The 13911-nt window shown below is 46.0% G+C and overlaps 1 protein-coding gene across 1 annotated transcript in view; it reads right to left on the bottom strand.

Annotated features, from left to right (window-relative positions):
- Positions 1-13911, bottom strand: part of LOC124718679 (tyrosine-protein kinase Fer-like) — a 153389-nt gene that overhangs the window by 51440 nt on the left and 88038 nt on the right. Inside the window, exon 5 of the mRNA XM_047244304.1 lies at positions 2895-3114. Coding sequence (XP_047100260.1) covers positions 2895-3114 — 220 coding nt within the window. The remainder of the gene's footprint in view (positions 1-2894; positions 3115-13911) is intronic.

Genomic DNA, 13911 nt, shown 5'->3' with positions numbered 1-13911 from the left:
CTCAAATGCTGACATTTGCATATAATGCTCATGTGCCTGACTGCAAGGCATAGTTATTGTCCAACTGAGTAGATGGAGTTAAATCCACAATATGACCTGGTGTCGATATGTCCCCTGTTTACTACTCTTGAGAGTTGTGCGTGCACACAGTGCTGCAGCAACACACTATCATCCATCGGCTGTGAAACTTCAGAATTTTTGCATTTTCCGTCGATACCTGTATGAATATCAATCTGTGAACAACTGGTATCGCTCTTTTGTGATGTGCAGATTTTTTGGTCTCAGAAGATTCGCTAATGTGATTGTGAAGAGAAATTGAGCTGTAACATGGAAATCAAATGTTTCTTTTCCCATCTCCATCCAATACATGTTATTCCTCTACATGTGAAGACTGTTCCTTGAAAGTTCTGCCAAACATTTATGTTACATTGAAAGGGTACAGTACCGCCCGACATTGAAAATAGGTACAACATTCTTCATTATTCTTGTCAGAACAACATATTTTTTGTAATAATAACTCAATTACACTTAATACACTGAAGCCAGATACCAGTGTAGGAAAGAAGGACAATTTATTTATTTAATTGATCACATGTGCACTCCTACAAAATAAATCCCTATATCCAATTTGGTGAGATCTGTGAAATGAATGAATGTATGGTCGTCTGCTAACCGCAGATAGTGAATGGGCAATATATGATCATCTTTGAGACGGTCCTTTGCTCACCTTTGGTGGAACCAAAGAGATGAAATTTACGTGAGCTTTGGGCGCCTGAAATGTGGCTGACCAATACGGTAGCAAGGTGCTCCCCCACCGCGACGGAGATGGGAGCTGACCTGAAGAACGGCCCTGTTTCAGCACTCTGGCGCTGGATCTTGTGTTGGTAAGACCTGTCTTAGGTGTGCTCCGTAAAGACAAAAGAGTGGAGACATGGCATGCATGTGAAATACTTAAGAGTAGTTTGGAATAATCATTTCTCTGTTTCAGGAACTTTTGAGGGGAGAATTAAATGACAGGCAGGTAATAGTGAGGGGGTCATAGTAACCTTCTGAAGCGACCAACGGTCACAATGAAAGCACGTGCAGAAATAAGTTGAAATACTTCCGAGTGCTTAAGTTAAGCTGAATTACTGGCGTGTGTACTATAAGTTGGAAATATTTAAGAAATGGCGTGTGCAGGACTTGAAATTAGAGACGAGTACTTCCACGTGGTGAGTACTGTGTGCGTCTCAATTCAATCTGCGTATGGGACAAAGGATAAAGAGAAGTACTCGTCCATGGTATCAGTTGAGGAGTCGCGTGTGTGACGAATATGTTCTTAATATTACATTGTGTGTTATGTTTCCGTGTGACGCTTGATTCAAACTATAATACTCTGAGAGAGAAGCAAAGTGAGTCAGCCGTCTATCCAGCAACGCCACTTGGCTTGCATTGCACAGGAAGACGTGCATATATCCTCCAGGAAAGAAAAGTTACGAAGTGGGGCAGTGTCGTGTGAAACTGGGATGAAAACTAATTGAAGTGGGAAAGCTGAAAGTGATGTGATTATAATGTTGTGACTATTCCTTGTGTTGTATTCCATGTTGCCAGTGTGGTGTATTTCATGTAATTTAAGTATGTGTGCTTTGCATGGGAGAGTAGCAAGATAGGTTTAGAGGCAGTGGGTCACGCATGTTCCTTTTTGTACCACTCGGTCTGGAGGAAATTTTCGTGATGATGGTTGTGAGAGTCGAAGTGCGAGATATAGCAAAAGATCCACCATCCTATCCAGAAAGTGCACTGTAGTGTTAGATAATTACGAGACCATAAGATAGAGCATCACCAATGTAAATCGATACCCACTGGGCGGAGTTTCTCATGTGTAATTGTTGTAGAAAATGTAATGGTGTGTTTACATTATAGAAATTATCAGAATAAAAAAGATAGTGAAAGGAAAAAGATTGGTGGCCTTTTCCTTCGAATAGTCTGTTGTCATGATATCCAGAATTTATAATGTGTGCGCCATTCATATTCAGTGCCATGGCCACGGGTTAATCAAAGCCGTTGGGTAAGAAAGAAAATGTGGTATTGCCAGTGCGTAGTGAACAGTGAGAGTTGTGTAAATTACTAATAGTCAGATTTGCGTTATCCGTTTCCGTTGCGTAATATTCAAACAGGAGAATAATTTGTAACTTAATTGTGAGTACTAGAGCTCATGTTACTCGATAAATAAGAATGAATCCACTCGCTTGGCAGACCACTCATCTCACAGGCTTGACTGCTTGATGCCACAGTATGAGCAAGGCATGCGGGTGCTTCTCATCATGTCATGAGAATTTGGTGTCCAAACCAGCAATGTGAGTTCACTTTACATATTCAAACCGTTTCATCCCTATAACGTGGGCAGTTATTCTGCTGAAAAATGCCATCAAGCGTGAAGGGGTGCAGGTTGTCCATAATAATGTTCATATCGTTCACAGCTGTCATGGCACAGTGGATTACAGCCACAGGTCCCATGGAAACCCAGGTGAATGTCCTCCAAAGCACAATGCTGTACCCAATGGAGTTCGTCTGTGGCGCAGGGTACATTTTGAGCCTCCTTTCACCTTGTGTATCCAGGCACTACCTCCGGGTCAATGTCGCAAGATACTTGATTCGTCTGACTGGAAGACACATGTCCATTGACCCAATCTCTTCGATAATTTGTAACTTAATTGTGAGTACTAGAGCTCATGTTACTCGATAAATAAGAATGAATCAACTCGCTTGGCAGACCACTCATCTGACAGGCCTGACTGCTTGATGCCACAGTACGAGTAAGGCATGTGGGTGCCTCTCAACATGCTGTAGATGTCCTTGTATTGCTACAGAATTAAAAAAGCAAAATGAGAGGGAAGTGTAGTATTGCAACACACCTTTCACATACTCCAAGATGACCATGGGGGAGCGAGCGTCCAGGCAGAAGCCAATGAAGCGCACCACATTGGGGTGCTGGTACCTGCGCATCAGCCGGCCCTCCTCCAGCAGCGCCCTCTGCTGCCCCAGCGTCACATCGCCGTCCCTCAGGCACTTCTTCACCGCCACCTGCTTACCGGTGTTGCGCAGCACGGCCAGGCGCACTTCACCGAACTGACCCTGCAACATCCACACAGTGTCCCCTTCATGGTCATCTGGTAGTTCTGAGGCTCAAATTTATTTTCTCTCCATTTTGTTTGAGCAACCCTACCCTGATCAGCCAGAACATTATGACCACATACCTAATAGCTGGTATGTCCACCCTGACACAAATAATAGTGGTGACATATCGTGACATGGAAGCAGCGAAGCCTTGGTAGGTCACTGCAGGGCATTTGAACCACATCTGCGCACACAAGTCACCTACACTACTGGCCATTAAAATTGCTACACTAAGAAAAAATGCAGATGATAAACAGGCATTCATTGGACAAATATATTATACAAGATCAGATACGTGATTACATTTTCACGCAATTTGGGTGCATAGATCCTGAGAAATTAGTACCCAGAACAACCACCTCTGGCCGTAATGGCCTTGCTACGCCTGGGCATTGAGTCAAACAGAGCTTCGATGGCGTGTACAGGTACAGCTGCCCATGCAGCTTCAACACGGTACCACAGTTCATCAATAGTAGTGACTGCAGTATTGTGACGAGCCAGTTGCTCAGCCACCATTGAACAGACGTTTTCAATTGGTGAGAGATCTGGAGAATGTGCTGGCCAGGGAAGCAGTCGAACATTTTCCGTATCCAGAAAGGCCCATACACGACCTGCAACATGCGGTCGTGCAACATCCTGCTGAAATGTAGGGTTTCGCAGGGATCGAATGAAGGGTAGAGCCACGGGTCGTAACACATCTGAAATGTAACGTCCACTGTTCAAAGTGCCGTCAATGCCAACAAGAGGTGACCGAGACGTGTAACCGATGGCGCCCAGATCATCACGCCAGTATGGCGATGACGAATACACGCTTCGAATGTGCGTTCACGGCGATGTCATCAAACACGGATGCGACCATGATGGTGCTGCAAACAGAACCTGGATTCATCCGAAAAAATGACGTTTTGCCATTCTTGCACCCAGGTTCGGCGTTGAGTACACCATCGCAGGCGCTCCTGTCGGTGATGCAGCGTCAAGGGTAACTGCAGCCTTGGTCTCCGAGCTGATAGTCGGTGCTTCTGCAAACGTCGTCGAACTGTTCGTGCAGACGGTTGTTGCCTTGCAAACGTCCCCATCTGTTGACTCAGGGATCGAGACACGGCTGCACCATCCGTTACAGCCATGCGGATAAGTTGCCTGTCATCTCGACTGCTAGTGATACGAGGCCGTTGGGATCCAGCACGGCGTTCCGTATTACCCTCCTGAATCCACTGATTCCATATTGTGCTAACAGTCATTGGATCTCGACCAACGCGAGCAGCAATGTCGCGATACGATAAACCGCAATCCCGATAGGCTACAATCCGACCCTTATCAAAGTCGGAAACGTGATGGTACGCATTTCTCCTCCTTACACGAGGCATCACAACAACGTTTCACCAGGCAACGCCGGTCAACTGCTGTTTGTGTATGAGAAATCGGTTGGAAATTTTCCTTGTGTCAGCACGTTGTAGGTGCCATCACCAGCGGCAACCTTGTGTGAATGCTCTGAAAAGCTAATCATTTGCATATCACAGCATCTTCTTCCTGTCGGTTAAATTTCGCGTCTGTAGCACGTCATCTTCGTGGTGTAGCAATTTTAGTGGCCAGTAGTGTAATTTCCATTAATTCCCTGGAGGTGTTGGTGAGCTCTGACGTCACGTGCAGTCACATCCCAGATGTGTTTGATCAGGTGCAAATCTGGCGAGTTGGGGAAAGGGGGGGGGGGGGGGGCAACACATGAGTTGGACCTCGCCACTGTGTTTCTCAAACCACTCCATCACATTTCTGGCCTTGTGACATGGCGCATTATCTTGCTGAAAACACCACAGATGCTGTTGTATCTATAATTGGAGAAACAACAAGTAACGATTGGCGTGAGTTCCAAATTCTGTTTATTGCCAACAGTTCCACAATACTAACACCACTTGGTGCTTGATCAAGAGCAGCGACTGGGCTGCAGAGTCCAAGTCCGGTATGGTAAACAGTCGTAGCACAGTGTACCGTTGTTCCTGGGTGCGACGTCGAAGTAGCAGGTAGGTAGCGCAACACGAGAGTGCCAGGGGTGTTTTTTTCCCTTTATTGTTATTTCAACACCTGCACATCAAGTAGGCTGGCAGCAGCATCTTACGCTGCTCTTCAGCCTCAGAGTTAACAATGAGAAAACATAAAGAAGACACATAAGAGATTGAACAAATTGGAGGGCAAAAAACGGTAGACACAGAATACAAAAAACACGAAGCCATTCACACTCGACGAGAAACACACGAAAACCCGTCGGCACGGCGCACAAACACTGATGATTTCGACGGCGCAGGTGAACGTTGGAGCGTGACAGCGAACACTAAACACAAACACGATGGCACACACACGAGAAACGGATGGCGATGATCTCCAGCGCACAAATGTCCACATAATGTGTGCGAGTCCGGGGAGAAGGGGGAGGGGGAGTGAGAGAGGAGAGCAAAGATGTCAATGGCAGAGGAGAGGGTCGGAGGAATGGAGGTATGGGGGTAGGGGAAGCCCGGGGGAGGAGTGAGGAGAAAGTGAGGAGGGAGGGAAGGGGAGAGAAGGGCTAGAGGGTGCCCATAGGAACAAACACAGGAAGAGGCAGGGAGGATCAAAGTTGGTAGGAGGGGTAGATGGAGGGGAGGAGGGCATCATCAGGGAGGGGGAGCTGGTGGAAGCCACCTTGGGAGAGGGTATGGAGAGTGGAGAGATGGAGAGCAGGTGGGACTTGGAAGTAAAGGCACGGCATCGGACAGGGGTGGGAGAGGATGGGAGAGACCAGCAGGTGAGGAGGATCGAGTTTACGAGAGGTGTAGAGGATCCGTATCCGTTCGAGGAAAAGGAGGAGGTGGGGGAAGGGTATAAGGTCATACAGGATCCGCGTGGGGGAGGGGAGACGGATGCGACAGGCGAGGCGAAGAGCATGGCGTTCTAGGATCTGAAGGGATTTGTAAAAGGTAGGGGGAGCGAAGATTCAGGCAAGATGGGCATAGCGAAGGATAGGGCGAATGAGGGATTTATAGGTATGGAGCATGGTGGAGGGGTCCAGACTCCAAGTACGGCCAGAAAGGAGCTTGAGGAGACAGGAGTGTGCCTTGGCTTGGATCGCCCGGTGGTGGGGGTTCCAGGAGTGGCGACGGTCAAGGGTGACGCCAAGGTACTTTAGGGTGGGGGTGAGGGCGATAGGATGGCTATAGATGGTGATGTAGAAATCGAGGAGGCGGAAGGAAGGGGTGGTTTTGCCTACAATGATCACCTGGGTTTTGGAAGGATCCTGGAGTGGCAGCGTATGCAGCTATATAGGGCGAGTGGCGGAGGAATATGCCCGCCGTAACCAAGTCCGCTTGTCGTGTCTCGCTATGATTGGCGGCGCGGCCTCACGTGACTATCTCTCGGGAGGATGCTGGCCGAGGTTGCCATGACAATGCGGAGGCACACAGTGTGTGAGGCCGGCGCCTGTGCTGTACAGCTGTGCAGAGCTGCGCATAAGCGGGGCGTGCCGGCCGTTGGCTGTATGATGTAAAGACCGTGGCCACGCAGCTGCAGGCGCCACGGTGTGGGCATTGACTATACCACAGATGCCAACGTGAATGTTCCCCAGGACATACTGGAGCTGCCGCCAGGTTGTCTCCGTCCCACAATACAGGTGTCATGGAGCTGCCGTTGCGCTGTAAGGTGACGGATTCGTGCTCTCTCATCAGCATGATGAAGAAGGTATCAGGATTCATCAGACCGTGCAACGCTCTGTCACTGCGTCAACGTCCAGTATCGATGGTCACATACCAATTTCAGTCATAGCTGCCGATGTCATGGTCGTCGGCTGAGGAGCTCCATCTTTAGGACTAGAACATTTCTAGGATTACTATTAATCCCATCAATATTTTGACTTACACCGTCACGAATTAACATTATCTGGAATAAACTAAACTTAAGGGGGGTAGGACGTCAAATGGGACGACTTGGAGCAGGAGAGACACTACAGAACATTTTAATTTCCACTGTCTATACTTTTAAAAATAAATTTATAAAAATTAGTCAGGACCGAGACTCGAACTCGGGACCTTTGCCTTTCGCGGGCAAGTGCTCTACCGCTGAGCTACCCAAGCACGACTCACAGCCCGTCCTCATAGCTATTCTAGAAACATCCCCCAGGCTGTGGCTAAGCCATGTCTCCGCAATATCCTTTCTTTCAGGAGTGCTGGTTGTGCAAGGCTCGCGGCAGAGCGTCTGTAAAGTCTGGAAGGTAGGAGACGAGGTACTGGTAGAAGTAAAGCTGTGAGTAGCGAGCGTGAGTCGTGCTTGGGTAGCTCAGTTGGTAGAACACTTGCCCGCGAAAGACAAAGGTCCCGAGTTCGAGTCTCGGTCCGGCACACAGGTTTAATCTGCCAGGAAGTTTTATAAGAAAATAATTTATTTTTTGACATTTGTATTTCACCTTTTTTTCGCTTACCATTGGCTGCATTTGTTGCTATAGGTACACTTTTCTTCATAAGTAAGGGAGATTCTTCGATCAATTTTGCACAACATACAAACCATACTTACAGGTGTATCAAACTCTAGAATTTTCCAAATCTATTAAAAACTGTGGTAAAAATTCAGATAATTAACTATAAAATTTGTATTTTTTCTAAACATGAAGTTTAAAATATAACAGCACACTCATTTTTTTCATAAATGAAATAATTTCTAGAGTTTCGTACACCTGTAAGTATGGTTTGTATGCTGTGCAAAATTCATCGAAGAATCTCTCTTATTTATGAAGAAACGTGTACCTATAGCAACAAACACAGCCAATAGAAGTGAAAAAAATGATGAACTTTCACTAAAAAAATTTATTTTGTTATTTTTTTGAACTTCCATTGCTATGATTGTGAATCCTTATTCCTTCCTGGTCATGCTGACAAAGTTTTATGAATTTATTCGTAAAAGTATAGACAGTGGAAATTAAAATGTCTCCTGTGGTGTCTCTCCTGCTCCAAGTCGGCCCGTTGGACATCCTACCCCCCTTAACCCTACAGTGCACTGTTTATTTAGGCACACTTGTATTCTGCCCAGCATTAAAGTCTGATGTTAGTTCTGACACAATTCGCCGTCTGTCCTGTTTTACCAGTTTATTCAGTGTCCATCATCTGTAATAAGGGGCAGCCACCCAAACCCACGACGTCTGGACATGGCTTCACAGTGGTTGAAGACACTCACCACAGGACTCCCCGAACACCCGACAAGTCGTGCAGTTTCCGAAATGCTCGTGCCGAGTCTCTGGGCCAACACAATCTGCCACTGAGATAGGCCGAGCGCCTTCCCCATTGTTCACACGGACAGCATGCTCTCTGATACTACACGCACCGTGCATATGCCTGACTAACAGTCATTCCACGCCAGGTGACGCTGCTATGGCCTGGACGGGTTCATACCGGTAGTAGGTCGGCTGGCCATAATGCTCTGGCATCAGTTATGGAATCTTTCCAACCTACACCACTTACACGATCTAACAATCTACTGCTCAGCCAATCTTGTGTAGTCTCACATTGCAAAAGCTTCTATTCTCTTCTTGTCTGAACTGTTTATCGTCCAAATTTCACCTCCATACAAAAACTCCAAATACGTTCAGGAAAGACTTCCTAACTCTTGAATCTGTATTATACCTTAACAAATTTCTGTTTTTGAGAAGTGCTGTTCCTGCTATAGCCATACTGCAGTTCACATCCTCTCTCCTTCGGACATCATCAGTTATTTTGGTGCATTAATAGCAAAATTCATTTCATACTCTTACTGCCTCATTTTCAAAACTAATTCCTGCAGAACTTCCTGCTTTATTTCACTACGCTGCAGCACTACTAGCACAACTCATATACAATTTTTAGTGTCTGATCTCCTAAAAAAAGTTCCCATATCGTCACTTGCTTCAATTCAACAACAGTCCAGCACTAATAGAACAGCTCATCGACTTTTTTTTCATAATCGAATTCCCACACCATTGCCTGCTTTAATTCAACTAGACTCCAGCAAATAATAGCCAAACTTATCTACTACTTTTAATATCTCATATCTTAATCTTGTTCCCACAGCACTGCCTAGTTCAATTCCATTTCATTCCATTGCCCATGGCCGAACGGTTCTAGGCGCTACAGTCTGGAACCGTGCGACCGCTACGGTCGCAGGTTCGAATCCTGCCTCGGGCATGGATATGTGTGATGTCCTTAGGTTAGTTAGGTTTAAGTACTTCTAAGTTCTAGGGGATTGATGACCTCAGTTAAGTCCCATAGTGGTCAGAGCCATTTGAACCAAGCCATTGCCCATGTTTTGCTTTTTTGATGTTCATACTGTATCCTCCCTTCTGGATGCTATTCATTCCTTTCAGCTGCTCTTCCAAGTCCTTTCCCATCCCTGACGGAATAACAATGTCCTTCGTAACCCTAAAAGTTTTTTTTTGTTCTCTCACAACTTTAATTCCTTCTCTTACTTTTTCTTCGGTTTCCTTTACTGCTTGTTCGATGTACGGATTGAATAACATTGGGGGTATGCTACAACACTGTCTCACCCTGTTCTCAAACATTCGTTACCTTTTCTAGCCCATCAACTCTTATAACTACCGTCTGGTTGCGTACAAGTTGTAAATAACCTTTCGCACTCTGGGTTATACTCCACCGACTTTCATAAGTTCAAAGGGTGTATTCCACTCAACATCAACACAAACTTTCCGTAAGACTGCAAGTGTCATGAATGTAGGTTTGCTTCTTTACAACTTACAAGGTGACAGATATTGAACTATAAGGAAAAAAACGCAAATTATTACAAATAACATCGTGCGGAGTCATCAGAAGATGAAACCATATTGCAAGCCGATTTATAAAAGATATCTGAATTTTGCGTAAATTGGCGGCAGACCCTAAATCATGAAAATCTTATGAGTGTTGCAAGTGCGTCAGTGCATATGAATAACTACACCATGATATTACGTGAAAGAAAGACGAAGTTAAGTGAAGATATAGCAACTTTCTATTTTCTTCATGGTATGTTCTTTTACATATTCCGTTATTCGTGTTTTCTTGTTTCAGCGTCCGCCTGCTAAGCTGAGTGGTGACGTGTTTGCCTACCACGCCGCAGGACCGGTTTCGATTCCCAGCCGCGTTGGACCTTTTCTCTGCTCGTGGACTGTACTGTCCTCATCATCGTTGCGTCATCACCGACACGCAAGGTGTGCAGTGTGGCGTCGCCAAAAGTAAGACTAGCGACTGTGCGGCCGAACTTCCCCAAACGAGGCCTTCTAGCCATCAGTTCCACGCGATCATTTCATTTATTTCTTACTTCATCGTCGACATATTCGATGAAATTCCGTCTTTAATTGTTCTCTGTCTCATTATGTAACCGACTACAGTTGGAAACATGATCTCTCAAGAAGAACAAGTACCTATGAGTCTCATAATAGCATTTAATATACATACATCAAAACAGTTACCGAGCGAGGTGGCGCAGTGGTTAGCACACTCGACTCGCATTCGGGAGGACGACGGTTCAATCCCGTCTCCAGGCATCCTGATTTAGGTTTTCCGTGATTTCCCTAAATCGTTTCAGGCAAATGCCGGGATGGTTCCGTTGAAAGGGCACGGCCGATTTCCTTCCCCATCCTTCCCTAATCCGAGCTTGTGCTCCGTCTCTAATGACCTCGTTTTGCATGACCTCGGTTCCGAGAGCTCCGGAACCTGTACAGAAAATTGGAATAGAGATCAACATAAACATCATTTCCGCCCTTTTTATTGCTCGTGAAAACCACACATTGCATGTTGTACCATCGTACAGCGAGATCTTCACAGATTGTGGTCCAGTTTGCTGAACACCGGTATCTCTAATACCCAGTAGCACGTCCTCTTGCATTGATGCAGGCTTGTACTCGTCGTGGCATACTATCCACACGTTCATCAAGGCACTGTTGGTCCAGATTGTCCCACTCCTCAATGGCGATGCGGCGTTGATTCCTCAGAGTGGTTGGTGGGTCACGTCGTCCATAAACAGCCCTTTTCAATCTAACCCAGGCATGTTCGATAGGGTCCATGTCTGGAGAACATGCTGGCCACTCTAGTCGAGCGATGTCATTATCCTGAAGGAAGTCATTCACAAGATGTGCACGATGGGGGCGCGGATTGTCGTCCATGAAGACGAATGTCTCGCCAATATGCTACCGATATGGTTGCACTATCGGTCGGAGGATGGCATTCACGTATCGTACAGCCGTTACGGCGCCTTCCATGACCACCAGCGGCGTACGTCGGCCCCAAAATATCAGGGAACCTCCACTTTGCTGCACTCGCTTCAGCCTGACCAGGTTGCCTCCAAATACGTCTCCGACCATTGTCTGGCTGAGGGCATATGCAACACTCTTTGGTGAAGAGAATGTGATGCCAATCCTGAGCGGGCCATTCGGCATGTTGTTGGGCTCATCTCTAGCGCGCTGCATGGTACCGTGGTTGGAAGGATGGACCTCGCCATGGACGTCGGCAATGAAGTTGCGCATCATGCAGCCTACTGCGCACAGTTTGAGCCCTAACACGACGTCCTTTGGCTGCACGAAAAGGATTATTCAACATGGTGGGGTTGCTGTCAGGGTTCTCTGAGCCACAATCCATAGGTAGCTGTCATCCTCTGCAGTAGTACCCCTTGGGTGGCCTGAGCGAGTGTTGTGTACATAGTTCCGCATAGTCAGCACATACCCAACTTTCCCACTAGAGCGCGCCCCGCTAAGCACAACAGTGCAGGCGAAGCGCTCATCCATCTCCGCTTTACGAGATGGCGCTGCCATAGAGACGGACCAGATTCTGCTTCCGCCAATCCGCGTATTAATATGTAAAGTCGCCAATGAGATTGCTGCTTACGTAGAACATTTTCTCCTTGTGGATCACACTCGCGCAGTGATACATGAACACGCGAGGTATTATAACGAGTGTACAGACCTCCGATTAGTCAGCATTAGTCTGTACCAGTCTGTATGAGTTCTACATTTGTCTGCACCAGTCTATAGTCAAGTTTCAGTCTGCACCTAATAAGATTACCATATTCCTGTACATAGCTATGAACATAAATGTATAGACATTTTTGTCAAGTATCAGATATATATGTGAGAATGAGATTAACGTACCAATACCAAAGGAACTTCAGATTGTCAATTGTAAATAGCATCCACAACCAAGTTAAGTAATTTTTATTCTTGTTATTATTTTAATAAATGTGTGTGAAAATTAATCAAGTTCTGTTTAAAGTTGGTCACCGTCAATCTGCTACTCTAAGCGTGCAAGTGGCATTTCTATCATCTGACCTAACGGCATAAGATAAACACGCCACGATAAGACCACGAGACATATTGCTGACACTCGCCTACTTCGTTAGAGCGACAAGTCAAATAATCTGATGGTGTGTGTACCGAAGGTCTTACAGTACGCACACCACAGCGAGGCATGTCATCGACAGTTCCTGTCTCTCTGTATCTCCTCCATGTGCGAACAACATCGCTATTGTTCACTCTGAGACGCCTGGACACTAACCTTGTGGAGATCCCTTCCTGGCACAAAGTAACAATGCGGACCCGATCGAACCGCGGTATTGACAGGTTAGGCATGGTTGAACTACAGACAATACGATCCGTGTACCTCCTTCCTAGTGGAATGACTGGAAATGATCGGCTGTCGGAACCCCCTCCATCTAACAGGCACTGTTCATGCATGGTTGTTTACATCTTTGGACGGGGTTAGTAACATCTGTGAACAGCCAAAGGGACTGTGTGTGTGTGATACAATATCCACAGTCAACGTCTATCTACAGGAGTTCTGGGAACCGGGGTGATGCAAAACTTTTTTTTATGTGTGTAGCAATTATAAGAACATAAATGCAGTTTTCTATGGTCATGGTACATTATTTCTTATGCGGTAGGTATTCATTTGTAACAGTTTCCCCACCAGTCAGTTACACTGAGATCACATACTCTACTCAATTATTAAAACGTCATTAGCATTTTCAAAGGAGGGGCAGCAACAAGGCCATCGCCAATCATTGTGGTAGACGTCTACCTGCCTAGTAATATCAGAGGTGACGAAGCGATTTAAACAATGCGTAATGAGATAAAAGAAGTTATTCAGATCGTTGAGAGAGACAGAAATGTAACTGTGGTGAGGGGCTCGAATTCGGTAGTAGGGAAAGGAGGAGAACATGAAGTAGCTGCAGAACATGGACTCGAGGAAGGAATGACAAGGAAAGCCACAGAGAAAACTTCAATCGATTAAGAATCACGAAAGAGGACTGGATACGTGGAATCGGCGCGGAGATGCTGGAAGGTTTCGGATGGATTAGGCCAGGTGTCTCACCTTAAAAACCATCAGGGGCATTTTCCACTGGTGTTTCGCTCAGATATTTGCAGTTTCGTTTTTGCAACGTTTAGCTGGAATCGACTCGAACGAGCAGTAAAATACCACTCATCGCGTCTTTCATTCCCCGCCCACTCCCGTGGGAAAGTGTCGGTTTGTTTCCCGCTACACAAACCGATTTTTGAAGTGCAATTTTACGCGCCCAATCGATAGAGAGCTCCCAAATTACTCTAGTTCGAAATCTGTTTTATCGATATGCTTTAACAGGGACAGTTTATCGCAGAGAATACCAAACAGTACTACAGCAGCCAGATTTATTGAGAATATGGCCCAAGGGATAGCCATTGAAAATCTGAACACAGGTAAAACATGAGAACAGGAAGAAGGTGGTCTGAACACTGAAAAAGAAGCAAAA

Source organism: Schistocerca piceifrons, chromosome 10 (assembly GCF_021461385.2).
Source record: "Schistocerca piceifrons isolate TAMUIC-IGC-003096 chromosome 10, iqSchPice1.1, whole genome shotgun sequence".
NCBI classification, from domain to species: Eukaryota; Metazoa; Arthropoda; class Insecta; order Orthoptera; family Acrididae; genus Schistocerca; species Schistocerca piceifrons.
Note: the sequence above shows the minus strand (reverse complement) of the source record. Positions and strands in the feature narration are given on the sequence as shown.